General features: G+C 49.9%; 1 protein-coding gene across 6 annotated transcripts in view; it reads left to right on the forward strand.

Annotated features, from left to right (window-relative positions):
• The window catches only part of Clec16a (C-type lectin domain containing 16A), a 189,389-nt gene that overhangs the window by 32,167 nt on the left and 143,765 nt on the right, over positions 1-13,457 (forward strand). For all 6 annotated transcript variants that reach the window (XM_074059112.1, XM_074059113.1, XM_074059116.1 and 3 more), the window contains one exon: positions 1,039-1,152. In XM_074059112.1, coding sequence (XP_073915213.1) covers positions 1,039-1,152 — 114 coding nt within the window. The remainder of the gene's footprint in view (positions 1-1,038; positions 1,153-13,457) is intronic.

The raw sequence follows: 13,457 nt of genomic DNA on the forward strand, positions 1-13,457 counted from the left end.
TTCAGGTTTCTGGTTTTTCTCTGTCCCCATATACAACTATGGTTACAGGGTTTCTTCCAGAGTTTTCTACCAGCTGTTCTCAGCCAGCGTATTGGGCAAGTGTGGAGATGTGTTTGGATGTCATGACTGAGGAGGGGGTGCCCTGCCCCGCCGTGGGGAGAGGTCAGGGATGCTCCCGAGCACACACAGGACAGCCCTGCGGCAAAGCATCAGAGCTGAGTGTCACTAGTACCAACGTGGTAAACTCTGTTCTCTGCGTGTATAAATGAGCAAGTACATTGTGCACACACACACACGCTTGTATATAGATACACTGCCTTTATATTTTAAAACAAGGGAACAGGTAAGTGTGTCTACACTGCCAGCTCCACAGGTCCGTCCTGGGCCCCCTGATTCCTAATGTTGCTCCTTTGAACACTGGCAGCGGATTGGGTAGCAGGGCCACAGACAGCTCAGTCCTTCTCTTTTGCCTCCTGGCACAGCTGTGTTGGCCTCTGGCTCTTACGACTTTTCTTCCCCAGTTTCCATACCCGTGACACTGCCATGGAGTTCCAGCAGGCTAAAAATCCACTGCAGGGGCTGGAGCATTTCCAGTGACCAGATTTCCATATGCTACCCCTTTGCCATCCCTTGTTTGGAGCAGAACTTACTACCCCCTTCTTCCCACAGAAGGAAAGTACTGGGATGGTGCCTTTTAGTCTTATCAGAGTCGAATTTGATACTAGCATGCCTAGGGAAAGGAAGGCATGTGCTAGTTTGGCTGTTCCTTTCACCCATTGCTCCACTTCAGGCAGAGTTGGCTTCGCTCAGCCATGAGGGATGGTCTGGCCCTATGCACTTCCTTCCAAGGAAGAGCAGCCTGCCAAATAGGCAAGAGTCTGGAGGAGAGGCCAACCTTTGAGAGGAGAGGAGCTGATTTCTCCTGGATATGACTTTTCCCTCGGACTCACCAAGCCCAGCCTGGGTGTCTCTGATTGGGAAGGAGGAGGTAGAGAGACTGCACTCTTTCATGCTAACCCCTTTCTTCTTTCTCACCAGGTCTTCCTCATCATCCACCATGCCCCGCTGGTGAACTCGCTGGCCGAAGTCATCCTGAATGGCGATCTGTCTGAGACGTACCCTAAGCCTGTACAGGATGTTCAGCGGAGTTCTGTAAGTCAGTAGCTTTAGGGCTATGTTTCACCGTGATAAGAAGCCATTCATTGTCTGTTTGGTTAATCAATGGGACTCTCAAGTCAGAAACCATCATTCTGCTTGTGGAGCCACAATGATGCACAAGCCATTTGCGAATTCAGAGAGCCTGGTCCGAGGCTTAAAGCGCACATATGCCCTGGAGAGTCTGGGTCAGCTGTTACCAGTGGATTTGATTGACAGGAACTGTACTACTCTGGGCCTCAAATCATGTACCTGTGAGGCATTATTCCTGGGCAGGGTGAGAGATGAGAGGATGCCCTCTCTAAGGCACAGATATCTACAGCAGTTGGGCAGTGACCATTTATAAATGATGCTGGCCTGTGGGAGGGCAGTGGGGAGTCCCGGGGACCATGGCAAACAGAGCTCTTACCTCCTTTGCATGCAGCTGCTGTTCCACCTGGCCTACAGTTCTGCAGGAAGACAGATATAGTTATTGCCAGGTCTCCTCCTGTTTCCAGAGAAGGTGGAAATCTGCATTTTTGTGAAAAATCTCTCATGTTTTAGATTATCATCAAACTATAGATGAAGGCAAGCTTATTTGTGATATGCAGGAGCTTGGAGTTACATGTCACACACTGATGAAAGAAAACGCCTGATGGCTGGGGCTATGACTTCTCCAAGTCCCCCCCTTGTCCCCTGTGCTTCTTTGCTATCATCCCTCTTACCAGCCTGCTCAGGTGTCCTGAGCTCTAGGCTGCCTGGGTAACTGGCCCAACCCATTCTTCTCCCACCTGTCCTGTGCTTCTGCCTTGGTACCTGTGTCCTCACCATACCCACACCTGGAAGTGCTTGTGCTTGCTTCTCCCGATCAGAGATCCTATTTTGTGGCCAGAATTGTGTCTGTTGTTGAATTGGCTGCAGCCTGCGCCTGGTGCACACATCTGAGATGAGCACGGAGCATTGTGTACAAAGGCTGTTTGATGAGGCCCTGTCTCTGGGTGCTGGGCCTGAGCTGTCCAGGGCAGTACCTGCATTGCCGTATGCATGGGTGGAATGTGATCCTACAGATGAAGGGCCATCGCTTCAGGTTATTCAGTTGCAAGAGGCCCCTGTCCGTCTGGTTTTTCAGGTGTGCCATGGTCTGGCCAGGCCATTTTGCTGTTTTGGGTGAGCACTAAGGCCCCTAGAAAAGTTCCCAGAACCTTTCTCTCCTTGGTGGCAGTGGCATTGTTCAGTGGAATTGAATGGGCCTTTTCCTGGCTTGGCCTGTTCTGGACTCATTGAACAAGTGTTTAACAAGCCCTTTCTTTGGGTTGTCATGCCAGCACTGTGGATGCACCAAATTGTGGTCTCTGATTCAGTGGAGCTTTACAGTCTACTGAAAAGAAGAGACAGAGGTGGGTGCAATACACAGACAAAGGCCCACCTCAAGTCTTTGAGTATAAGTGCTCCAAAGGGAAGGAAGAGAATTGGACTTGGAGGTTTGGTGACAAGTGTTGAACAGGAAGGACTCCACTAGTGGTCCATCACTCAGTCTGGAAAACATGTAGCTGACTCAGTGTTCATGGGACCAGAGGTATTTCTGTGACTTCCTAAGCTAGCTTTTGCTCAGTGACTTGGGATGCTGAGTCAGCAGAATCATCAGGGCCTCCAGTCTAGGATGCCAAGTACCCCACCAGTTGGGTAACCTTGGCAAGTTGTTTCATTCCACTTGGAAAATGGGGAGAGCTTGGCAAGGTGTGAGAAAATGTATTGCAACATACCTGTAATCCCAGCTGCTCAGGAGGCAGAGGCAGGAGGATCTTGAATACTAGTAGACAAAGGTAGTGGGGAGCCCCTATCTCAAAGACAAAAGGGATGAGGGTATAGCTCAAGTGTAGCAAGCACAAGGCCCTGGGTTCAACTCCCAGTACGAAAAATATTGTAAGAAGGAAAAGGAAGGAAGGCAGGGAGAAAGGGAAGGAAAGAAAAGATATTCCAAGTGCCCAGCAAACGCCCCACAGGTTGCAGCCTGGCCCTTAGCTTGTTTAGCCCGGCTTCACAGTATTTGAAAGAAACTGTTATGAATTGTAACATTAGGATTTCCCAGGCTTTACTTACCATCCGGGATCTCTGAGTCAGAGATGTGACTCCCAATTTCTGCAGAAAGCCTCCAGAGGCTGTCCCCATCTGATGAGATACACGTTTGTCATTAAATTTGCCTTGTCCCTACCCAGTGCACTGCTAATCAACACACTGTTGGCATTAATACCAATTTGAGAGGGATGGGATCTCTTTGGACTTTGCTGTGGCACATGATTTTCAGAACCCAGAGTGACTGCAAAGGCTTCTTCACAGGCATCTTCCCAGTGCAGTGTTGAGGTTAGACTTGGTCTTGTCTGACATGATCCCAAAGATCTTGGGGGCTCTGGGGCTCACAAGGTTCTTTTCAATTGTGGTACCAATAGTTAACATGAGACCTACCTCTTAACACATCTGTAAGTGTATACATAATATGGTATTGTTGACTGTAGACCAGTGTCCCACAGATCTCTTGAGCTCATTCCTCTTGTAGTCCAGGGGACTCTCCAACCACCTGCCAGCTGAAACCTTATTCCCCTTGAACTACTCTTCATTTCCCTCCCCAGCCCTGCCCTCACCCTCCTACTCTCTGCTTCTATGAGTTTGACAGTTGTAGATTGCTCATATGAGTGGGATCATGCAGTATTTTGCTTTCTGTCACTGGCTTATTTCACTAGAATAATGTCCTCCGGGTTCATCCATGTCACGCATGGCAGAATTTCTTTTTTTAAAGACTGAATAAAACTGCATTGTATGTATATGCCACTTTTCTTTAGCTTTTCGTTGTTCGATACACAGATTTTTTAGTAGAATTTTTTTTCGCTGAGATAATTGTAGATTTACATGCAGTTATAAGAAATAATGCATAGAGCTCTTCCCCAGTTTTGTTCCATGGTGACGTCTTGCAGGACTGCAGGATGTGGTCATGGAGACCTGGGTTTGCAGTTGGAGCAAAAGCACATTGCAGGTTACTAGTGCCCCTCAGCTTAGGATTCCGGCTTCAGGCAAACTCTGTCATCAGAGGGAGCTTTCAGAAGATCCACGCTGTTTCTCATGGCCTCTTCTCGGGATAGAAGTCCCACCTCACTGTGAGAGACACACCCCTGGTGTGCCTCCACCACTGGCTGTGGTGGAGGCCTGAGCTGAGAGCAGACTGTAGGGTGAAAGGAGCTGCAGGACCAGTGAAAGTGTCAGCTTTCGTCTTTGTCCTTCCGGGTACTGCCTTCCCCAGGTGTGAGATCAAAGGCGCTGTGTTCTGAGACTGCAGGTGAAATCCAGGAAGAGAAGAGGCATACAAAACAATTGTCATCTGCCACTTGCTTGACAGTAGTCCTGCAAGATTTCCCTTCCTTCCCTATAGCGAGAACAGTCTCCTATTGTTTCCTGCCTGGCTCGGATGTGGTTGATCAAACTTGTTTTAAGTTTCTTGGTCTTTTTTAACCTACTTTCTCCTTCCCGTAATTTGTAGATAAGTTACTGGTATTGCTTCATTTTTACCAGCAGCCCTCTCACCAAACCAAACCAAAATTGAAGAGAGAGAGAAGCAGAGTGGAGAGCAGAGTTATTCAGAAAGACTGTAATTTCGGGTTAAATTTGACACGCATCAGCATGCTCAGATAAATGTCTTAATTGAAATCCACGTGTGCAGCAACATCATACGTTCCTGCTAGGGGACAGAATTTTCATTCTGTGGCAGTCCAGTGCTGAGCAGATACTGTTTCTTGTGGGGGAGCAGAGTCAGAGAAGGAGAACTCTGAAACTAACATGGAAATTTTTGCAAAATGAATATAGATTAAAATTTGGGGGGTGTGTCATTATCCTTTTTCTTGAGACAGGATCTCACTACGTATCCCAGAGTGACCTTGAGCACTGGCGTTACAAGCATGTGTCATCACCCCTGGCAGGGTGCTTTTTTTTTTAAAGAGATTTTTTTCCATTCTGGGCTCTGAGGGAGAGTTTCCTTAGTTCTCGCATTCCTTTATGCATTCCATAGCACATGTCTTTCTGTGCACTTGTGCTGAGAGGTTAGGGGTGTGGTGACACACAGCTGAGACGCACTTCCTGTCCTCCCGGCTTCTCACCCTCATAGGGTATGGCACCATTGTGGGGCTTGCCAGAGATGCAGAGGGGGTGTGGGGTGCTGAGATGAAGGAGGTAGTGGGTGTGGTAGCAGCAGAGTCACAAGAGCTCTCATGATCTTGTCATAAGGCCTCTAAGAGCAGTAAACCTTTTGGAGCCTGCCCCTTGAGCGCCACCTTCTCTGGGACCAGGTTGGAGGAGGTGTGTCAGAGCCAGTTGCTTCTGGTGCTGTTCCACCTGCCACCTTAAGAGGCAGCAGAGTACTCTGAAGCCAGACTACCAGGGGCATCTCAAACCCTGGCTGCTCATCTTCTTAGGTGTCCTAGGGTGAGTTACTCCAGCTCTCTGGGTCTCGGTGTGAGCAGTGAGCATGGGTCTGTGGGGAGGATTTGATGCTGTGTGTGGTGCTTACTCCGAAGACTAACCTGCATAAGTGCACACATCTTAGATGCTGTCATCACAGTGGATCATTTCTGAGGCTGTGTAGTTTGTGCTCTCCTGACTTGAGGCCTCCCTCCCTAAGCTTCGAACTGGGTGCTGGACTGACAAATACGGAAGCACTGTGCAGTGCATCCCTTGAGAGGCACCCCTGAAGCAGATGCAAAGGCATGGAGCCAAGAGGTACCAGCAGCGATGATGTAGTGACTGAGGGGAGACGATCAGGATTAAACTTTGCCATTGTGGGAGCAAAGCTCTGTGTGTGTATTCTGTGTGTGCTCCCTGACTTAGCTGTGAGGTTTAATCTCTGGAAAGTGTAAATACTTCTCTGTTCACATGTGGTCCTGCACTGGATGGCTGTGAGTTCAGAAGGTGGAGTGAGGATTCTGGGGCAGAACAGGCTTTCCTGACCTAAAATACCAGCATTGAGCATCGCTCTGTAGGCACCAGCTCAGCCCATTGGATCATTCCCAGATGATTCTCTGGGGGAGCTGAGAGTAAGTGTGCACCTCGGTGTTGGCTGCTAGTTCTCTGTATAATGCCTGGCATTTCTGTCACCTGTCTTCTGCCCAGCAGAGCCTTCAGTGGAGCACAGGCAATGGAGCACATGGACTGTGCAGCTCCAACAGTCACAGCCTAGCTTCCCTGGGCTGTGTGCTTATAGGTCAGAGCATTAACGATTGCTCTGGCTCTCCTCAACCCTGCTGCAGGGCTGTCCCCAACCTGGGCTCTGGATTTGCATCATGGCAGCTGGGTCTCCAGGGGCAGAGCGGCTCAGGCGAGCACCCCTTCCTGCTGGGACTGGAGCTCCCCTGACTTCACTCCTGACCCCAGCTAACCAGAGGGGAGTCTGAGGCACACACTTTCTTCTTCCTGAAAGTGCTAATGGGCCTGTGGGAGAGGGTTGGGAACACCGAAGGAACTTATAAGCAAACCTTCAAATCAAGGTTGTCATTGACCCAATTACAGATATTCCCATAGAAGAATTCTATCTAGGTGTGCCTTCTCCTTTTGTGTGGCCATTGTGGGATTTCCCATAATCCCTCACTGGAGTTACAGTTCCAGGGTGCCCTGGTCCCCTGCAGAAATCTTGAGCATGGCGCTTTGGTTCCCATGAGAGAGCTGTGGACAGAATCGGGGAGAGGCTGGAGTGTTGCAACCTGTCCCACAGATTGAGGAGGACTCTGTGGTCTTAGCAACAGGTGTCCCTCCCAAGGGCAGAAGGAGGGCTAAGCTGCCGATAGGAGTCCCACAGTGTTGAGGCTCCAGGCAGGAGCAGCCTTGGTGGGGGGCTGCAGGCAACTTGGATTGAAGGTAGGCCAGGGGGTCCTGCTCCTGGTCCAGCTGGCCAGAGAAGAGCCAGGGCCTTCAGAATCCTGTATCCTGGGAACCACTGGGGAAAACCAAAGTAGGCAGTGGGCAGGGCTGGGGACAGGGGACAGTCGCAAAGGCTCTGAGAGTCAGACCCTAGCTGGCTTTTTTGTCTTCTCTGTGGCATGACACAATGAGTTGGGGTTAGCCATAAGCCTGGAGACAGCTCTGTGGTGTGTGAGACAGCTCTGGTCCACCCTGAGCTATTAGTAACTTCCAGACTTCAACTCCAGTCAGGAAATGGAGGGTGGGGACAGACAGACGAGGCTCCTGCCACTGCTGGGGTCTGTGTCCTGGGGCTTGGCTAGGAGTTATTGTTGGTGGCATGGTGATCAGAAGATGTCCAAACTCTGTGTCCCCTGGGGAAGAATCCATGGCAGGACACATGGGTATAAATGGAGTTTATTAAAAGGGTAGGGAAGCACAAAAGGGATGGTGGGCACAGGTGGAGTCTACAGGCAGATGGAGCGTGCTTCTCTTCCCCAGGTGCTTTTAAAACCTATGCTAACCTATGGGGAGGGAGGAAGCAGGTGATTCCATCCAGCAATCAAAGAGTGGGGAGGGGAATGGGTGGCTTCTGAGTTGGTGAGGGCAGTCTCTGAACCAGAGTATGGTTAATCTGAGATGTAATATTAAGTTTCTATGAGTCCTGAACTTTCCCTAATTTTAGCCTGCCTCATTATTACCAGTTGGCCTTTTGGGCAGTTGCAATTTCTAACCTGACTGTAAGTTACTTGACGGCAGATCTGTATTTACTCACCTCTTCAACAAGTAACTGCTGGTGTCTCCCATGCACCTGGGACCATTGCAGGCATTGGTCTTCATGCATGACTTCATGGGAAGAGACGGGAACAATAAAATGAATAGTACACATGCAGAGTTAGATGGGAGGGGCTCTAGAAAAGCAGAACTGAAGCAGAACCAAGTAGGGATGATGGGTCATGGGTGGGGCCAGAAGGCTTGGAAGGATCCAGTTCTCATAGGGTGGCTGTGATTGGCCCCTTAGGGTTGGGAAGGTGATGTGTGAGCATGGATTTGAAGGAAGGGAGAAGCCATGGAGATACCTGGAGGAAGAGCCTGTTGGCCAAAAGGAATAGCCAGTGCAAAGGCCCTGAGGCAGGATGTGCCTGGTGTGTTGGCAGCATGGCAAGGGGGTACAGAGCAGATGAATAAGGCTGGTGAAGGCAGGTGGAACCTTGTAGGCCACTGGAGGATTCAGGAGTTGACACGGAGGGAGTCATGTCCCCAGTGACTGGCATGGTTCCTGCAGTGAACATTGATTGTTTTGAAATACTCAGTCTCAGTGAAGGAATCAAATGCCATGTTTCTAATGAGCACAGAAATCCAATCTTGGTCAGTGGCAGCACCCTCGAGCCAGGAAACCTGGTTTTATTTTGGTGCTTTGCCTAATGGGAGGCTGGGGACTGCCCATGGGTGAAAGCAGGCCACTCTGCTTGCTTCCCAGAGACACCTGCCTTTTCTGGGCCCCCAGCAGACTTAACAACAGCCAGGTGATGGCGGTGCTGTGCATCACTCTTTCATGCCTGAGGGCAGCACAGCTGTTCTCCAGGGAGGTGATTCCAGGGGTTTCTGTAGAGCACTGTGAGCCACAGAGTGGTAGATCCCAGCTATCCTGAGATCAGTGGCATCTAACCACTTGATGGGCTGCTCAGAACCTTACCCTGTGAGGCCCTCATGGTAGCCTCCAAGTAAGCACTGAACAGAGTCTGTAGCCTCGTGAGCAGAAAGGAGAGAAAGGTAATGTGAAAGGACTTTATCCACTGATAGCATTGCTCAGGTGACCCTTCGGTGACAGCTGGCTCGTTCCCTGGGTGAGCAGTGCCTGTTTGCTCAGCACAGGCTAGCCAGTGGCTCACCCTTGACTCACTGCCATGAGTGTTTGCTGAGCACGCATACATTGCAGGTAGTGCCATGCTGTCCAGGGAACCAGAGTGAGCAGGAGTCACATCTCTGTCCCAACAGCACTTCCACAGATGGAAGAGCTCATCTGGGAAGGAAACAGATGGCCCTGGGAGGTGACATGAGGGCAGTCCTCCCTAAAGAGGCAGCCCCGCAAGGAGTTGGAGGCATGAGTCAAAGACTGGTGGGATGGGCTGGGGATGCAGCTCAGTGGTAGAGGGCTTGCTTAGCATGTGCAAAGTCCTATATTTGGTCCCCAAGAAGACAAAGACAGGTGGGAATCAGCTGGGTGTGTCTGGGAACAGAAGAGAGGCTGTGTGCAGGAAACATGCTGGGTCAGCAGGAGAAGGACTGCTTTTCATTCTGTAGAAGGTAAGTTTTGTCTCACTCCACATCTTGTTTCATGCTTCTCATCCCCAGAGAACAAGGTAATGTTACTGTCCCAGACTCTCCATGGGGAAGCCAAGGCTCCCAGTGATTGAGTGACCCTTTGGGACTGCAGGTATCCAGCCCTAAATCCTGTGCAGTTTTTGTTCATGCCCTTTGTCCCCATCGGCAATGGAAATCATGTCCAGTTCAGCGTGTGGTGTTAGGATGTGACTTTCTGGATGACTGTTTCTGGTAATGGAGGGTCACCAGTGTCTCAGTTCACTGTCTTTGAGAATAGTGTGCGCTTAGCAAAATGCTCTTCCTAAAGAAATACAAGTGCGTGTGACCTGCCTTTCCTCCCGCAGGCAGTGCGAGCCACCTTCTGTGAGACTGGAGGCCTGTAGGACTCCTGGGGCCTCGCCCCAGACAGTCCCAGTGCATCCCACAGTCAGTACTGGCTCTTTACCGTGTGCCAGGGACAGCACCAGACACTCACGGTGCTCAGCCTGGAGTGCCGAAGGGGGCACAAGGCTGACCACTACAGATTCTATAGCAGGTCAGAGTTCACTGCCCAAGAAGTGGCCACACTGTCCCTTGCTGCCTGACTCACAGTCTGAGCGCTGAGCATGGACCACAGAGTTGGGATTCTAGATAAATGGCCTTTCCCTTTTGCCTCAGTGCTCCCTGAAAACTGGTCAGTTTGGGAGATGAGGGCTGTGGTCCTGTGTTAATGGACGGGGCCCGTTACCTCTTCCCTGTCCCTGTTCATTAGGTTTATTTTCCCTGTTAAATTTGGCAGCATTGTCAGATTCTTCTCTTAACGTGCCTGCAGCTATACGCTCTGGATGTGTCTGGGCTTTGCTTTAGCAGCCTTGTGCTATAGGCAGCCGTGTGACACATTCCGCGCCCCCCCCCCCACGTGTTTATCCCAGCCCATGTCTGCTCCAGCATAAGAGCCTCACCCTGCCACACTTCTTGTATGGCTTGCCTCCCTTCACAGACAGTTGAGAGGTCATGTGCTGTAAAGTCTTTGGCTACAGTGGTATAAACTTGGCCACTGTGACCCCTGTGACTTTTGGTCTCTGGGTATGTGAAATAAAAATGTGAAATGAGGGCTGAGGATGTACCTCAGTGGCGAAGCTATTGCCTAGCCATTTGAGAGGCCCTGCTTTCCAGTGTCAGCACCACCACCAACCAAAAAAAAAAAAAAAAACAAAACAAAAAAATCCTTTGACTGTCACTGAGCTTTTTCTCCAATTAGTGTGATGTGGGCATGGCTCAGGGCTTTTTTAATTTGTTTTGGTTTTGGTGGTACTGGGGTTTGAACTCAGGGCCTTGTACTTGCTAGGCAGGCATTCTACCACTTGAGCTATACTTTCAGGTTGCTTTTTTTTTTAAACAAGATCTCCATATATATCCCAGGCCAGTCTCACACTTATTCTGTAGTCCAACTGGCCTTGAACTTGGGATCCTCCTGCCTCACCCTCCTGAGTGCTGGAATTACAGGTGTGTGCTGTTTATGCTGGGTTTATGGCTCAGCCATTACATCAGTTCTTCAGGAGGCTGGTCTAGTGTCGGGTAGCCAGCAAGTGCTATGGAGGGAATGCAAGTTTGAGCGGTACAACACAATGGTCATGCAGGTGGGCATAGAGCCAGACTTCCCTGTCACTGTGAGAGTGACCATGGGCAGGTTCCCAGGGAAGTGTGTGAAGTGCTCAGAGCAATCCCAGGCACTCTCAAGTGATCTCACTGGGTATTGAGGTCTTCCTGAAAAGGGTAACAAGAGGGTGTGGTTACCTCTATAGCACCTCTCAGCAGCCCCCCAAGGGAGAGGCTAATGTGAGGCCCACTGAGTGAAGCCAGGGCTCATTCTGGCACCTTTTGGATGGGTGGACCCAATTTTGGATCACACCCTGGCTTTGAGCTCTATATCTGCCAGCTTCAGTCCCTGCAGCAGGAGCACCGCAGGAGGCTGAGTCCAGCCCATGAAGAAACTATGAGGCCAGCAAGCAGGGAGTCATCAAGAGTGAGGGGGTCACATTTAAAACAGCGTGGCTGATTTTGAGAAGTTAGTCCTCTGGTGCTGTCTCTCATCCTATGATAACATAAATACTTTTCACATGCCCACTGTGACAGGCCATAAGCCAGTATTAAAAAATACTTCTGGGGTACAGTATGATATGATAACATAAATACTTCTCACATGCCCACTGTGACAGGCCATAAGCCAGTATTAAAAAATATTTCTGGGGTACAGTATGATGTTTTGATCCATGTATACAATGCATAGTGATCAAGTGAGACTAACTGGCTTTTCTACCTACTCAAATGTTGCTTCTTTCTCTGTGTTGGGCTCTTTGGACTCTTCTAGTTCTTTAAAAGTAGATCATTAATATTCATAGACTGTAGTAGGCTTACTGTGCTTGAGAACACCAGACCTACTTCCTCAAGTTGACTAGCTTGGTTCCCTCACACTCCCTTTCCTAAGCTCCAGAGGTCACCGTTGCTCTCTTTCGTGGAATGGATATTTCAGCTTTTGTGTGACTGCAGGCATGCCGAGCAGGCAGGATCTCGCTGCAGCCCGGTGGTGACCTGCCTTGGAGCTGCTGTTGTATGTTTTCCAAGAGGAAACTGAGGCTCATTTGTGCTGTCAGGATGCCTCTGCTGGTCAGTGGGTCTGAGATTTGGACCCAGGTCTGCCTGACGTGGGCATGTTTTTGTTAGCATGGCTGGCCTCCTTTCTTAGGAGAAAACCTTTCTCCTCCCCTCTAAGCCCTTAGCAGAGCTGTTGAAACACAAGGAATCCAGTGACTTCCTCTGCAAGCCTGGGAGAGCCTCCAGGTTTCCTCAGCCTTCTGGTCACCATACTGCCTACCCAGCCAGACAGAATCCAGAGCCAAGCGGCCTCCCCTTCCTTTCCCTGCCCCTCTATCGCCGATATTTCTCCTTCCTGTTCTCATCCCCATTCTCCCCCAAGCAGCCTGTCTGATGCCCTCATGTCCCCTTTCCTGGTCCCCTGCCAGCCACTGCTTTCCCTCTTCCCATTGTAACACTAAGTGGGGAGCTGCAGGGAGCTAAGCAGGGTCATCCTGCCCCTCCTGTACCCCGAGCATCATGAATGGGGCATTTCAGCAGCTGGCTGGAAGGGCTGCCCAGCTGGCCCAGCACCACACCAGACTTCCCAGGAACTCCAAACTGCTGTGCTTGCTGCCACCCGGGGAGCTGGCCAAGGTCACCCAGGGCCTAGCAGACATAGTGGGCAAATGGGCTCTTTTGGGCACACCTAGCTGCAAGCTTCTAGAGGCTGGGGCTCCGGGCTGGCCTCTCCTAGCCTTCTCTTCTTCCCAAGTGCACTGGTGAATTCCTGTTGTTGTTGTTCAAGACTCAGATGGGTCACCTCCTCCATGAAGCCACACAATGCTCTTGTCCAGCACAGGCCTACTCTTTGAGCCCTGGCACTCCCGTGTGAGCCTCCTTCCCCAGGACTCACAGTGCTTCTAGCATCTCAGTCTAGGGCCAACTTTCCCCCCATACAGAGGGTGTCTTTGGAAAACTTTGTTCTTTTTTAAATTGTGGTGAAATAAACATGACTTCAAGTTGACCATCTCACTGTTTTTAAGGGTATGGTTCAGAGACATGAAATGCATTCTTTAAAGATGTTTTTACATTTATTTACTTATGATTTTCTGTGGCAGTGTCTGCCTCAGTCTCCTGAATGCTGGGATTGCAGGCATGTACCACCTTGCCCAGATGGTGTTTTTACATTTAAATTGTACTATCTTGGGTCAAAACAACTGCATACTATGGAAACAGAAAGAGCGGAAAGGGAAAATTCCCCCAAACTCAGTATCTTCCTCATAGGGAGCTACTGGTTGCAGTTTATGTATCTTTCCAGAACTTTCTCTATACATTTTCATGTAAATGTTTATCAGATCTGGGATCTGGAACATAGAATATAAATATAATCCATGTTTTAACTCTGTAGACCTGGTTTTTACCCATAAACCGAATCATTGATTGACTGCTTCATTAACTATAACTCACTTTTTGTGTGCAGTCTCTGCCAGGTCTTTCTAAACTGCCAC

This window comes from Castor canadensis, chromosome 17 (genome assembly GCF_047511655.1).
Source record: "Castor canadensis chromosome 17, mCasCan1.hap1v2, whole genome shotgun sequence".
In the NCBI taxonomy this organism is placed as follows: domain Eukaryota; kingdom Metazoa; phylum Chordata; class Mammalia; order Rodentia; family Castoridae; genus Castor; species Castor canadensis.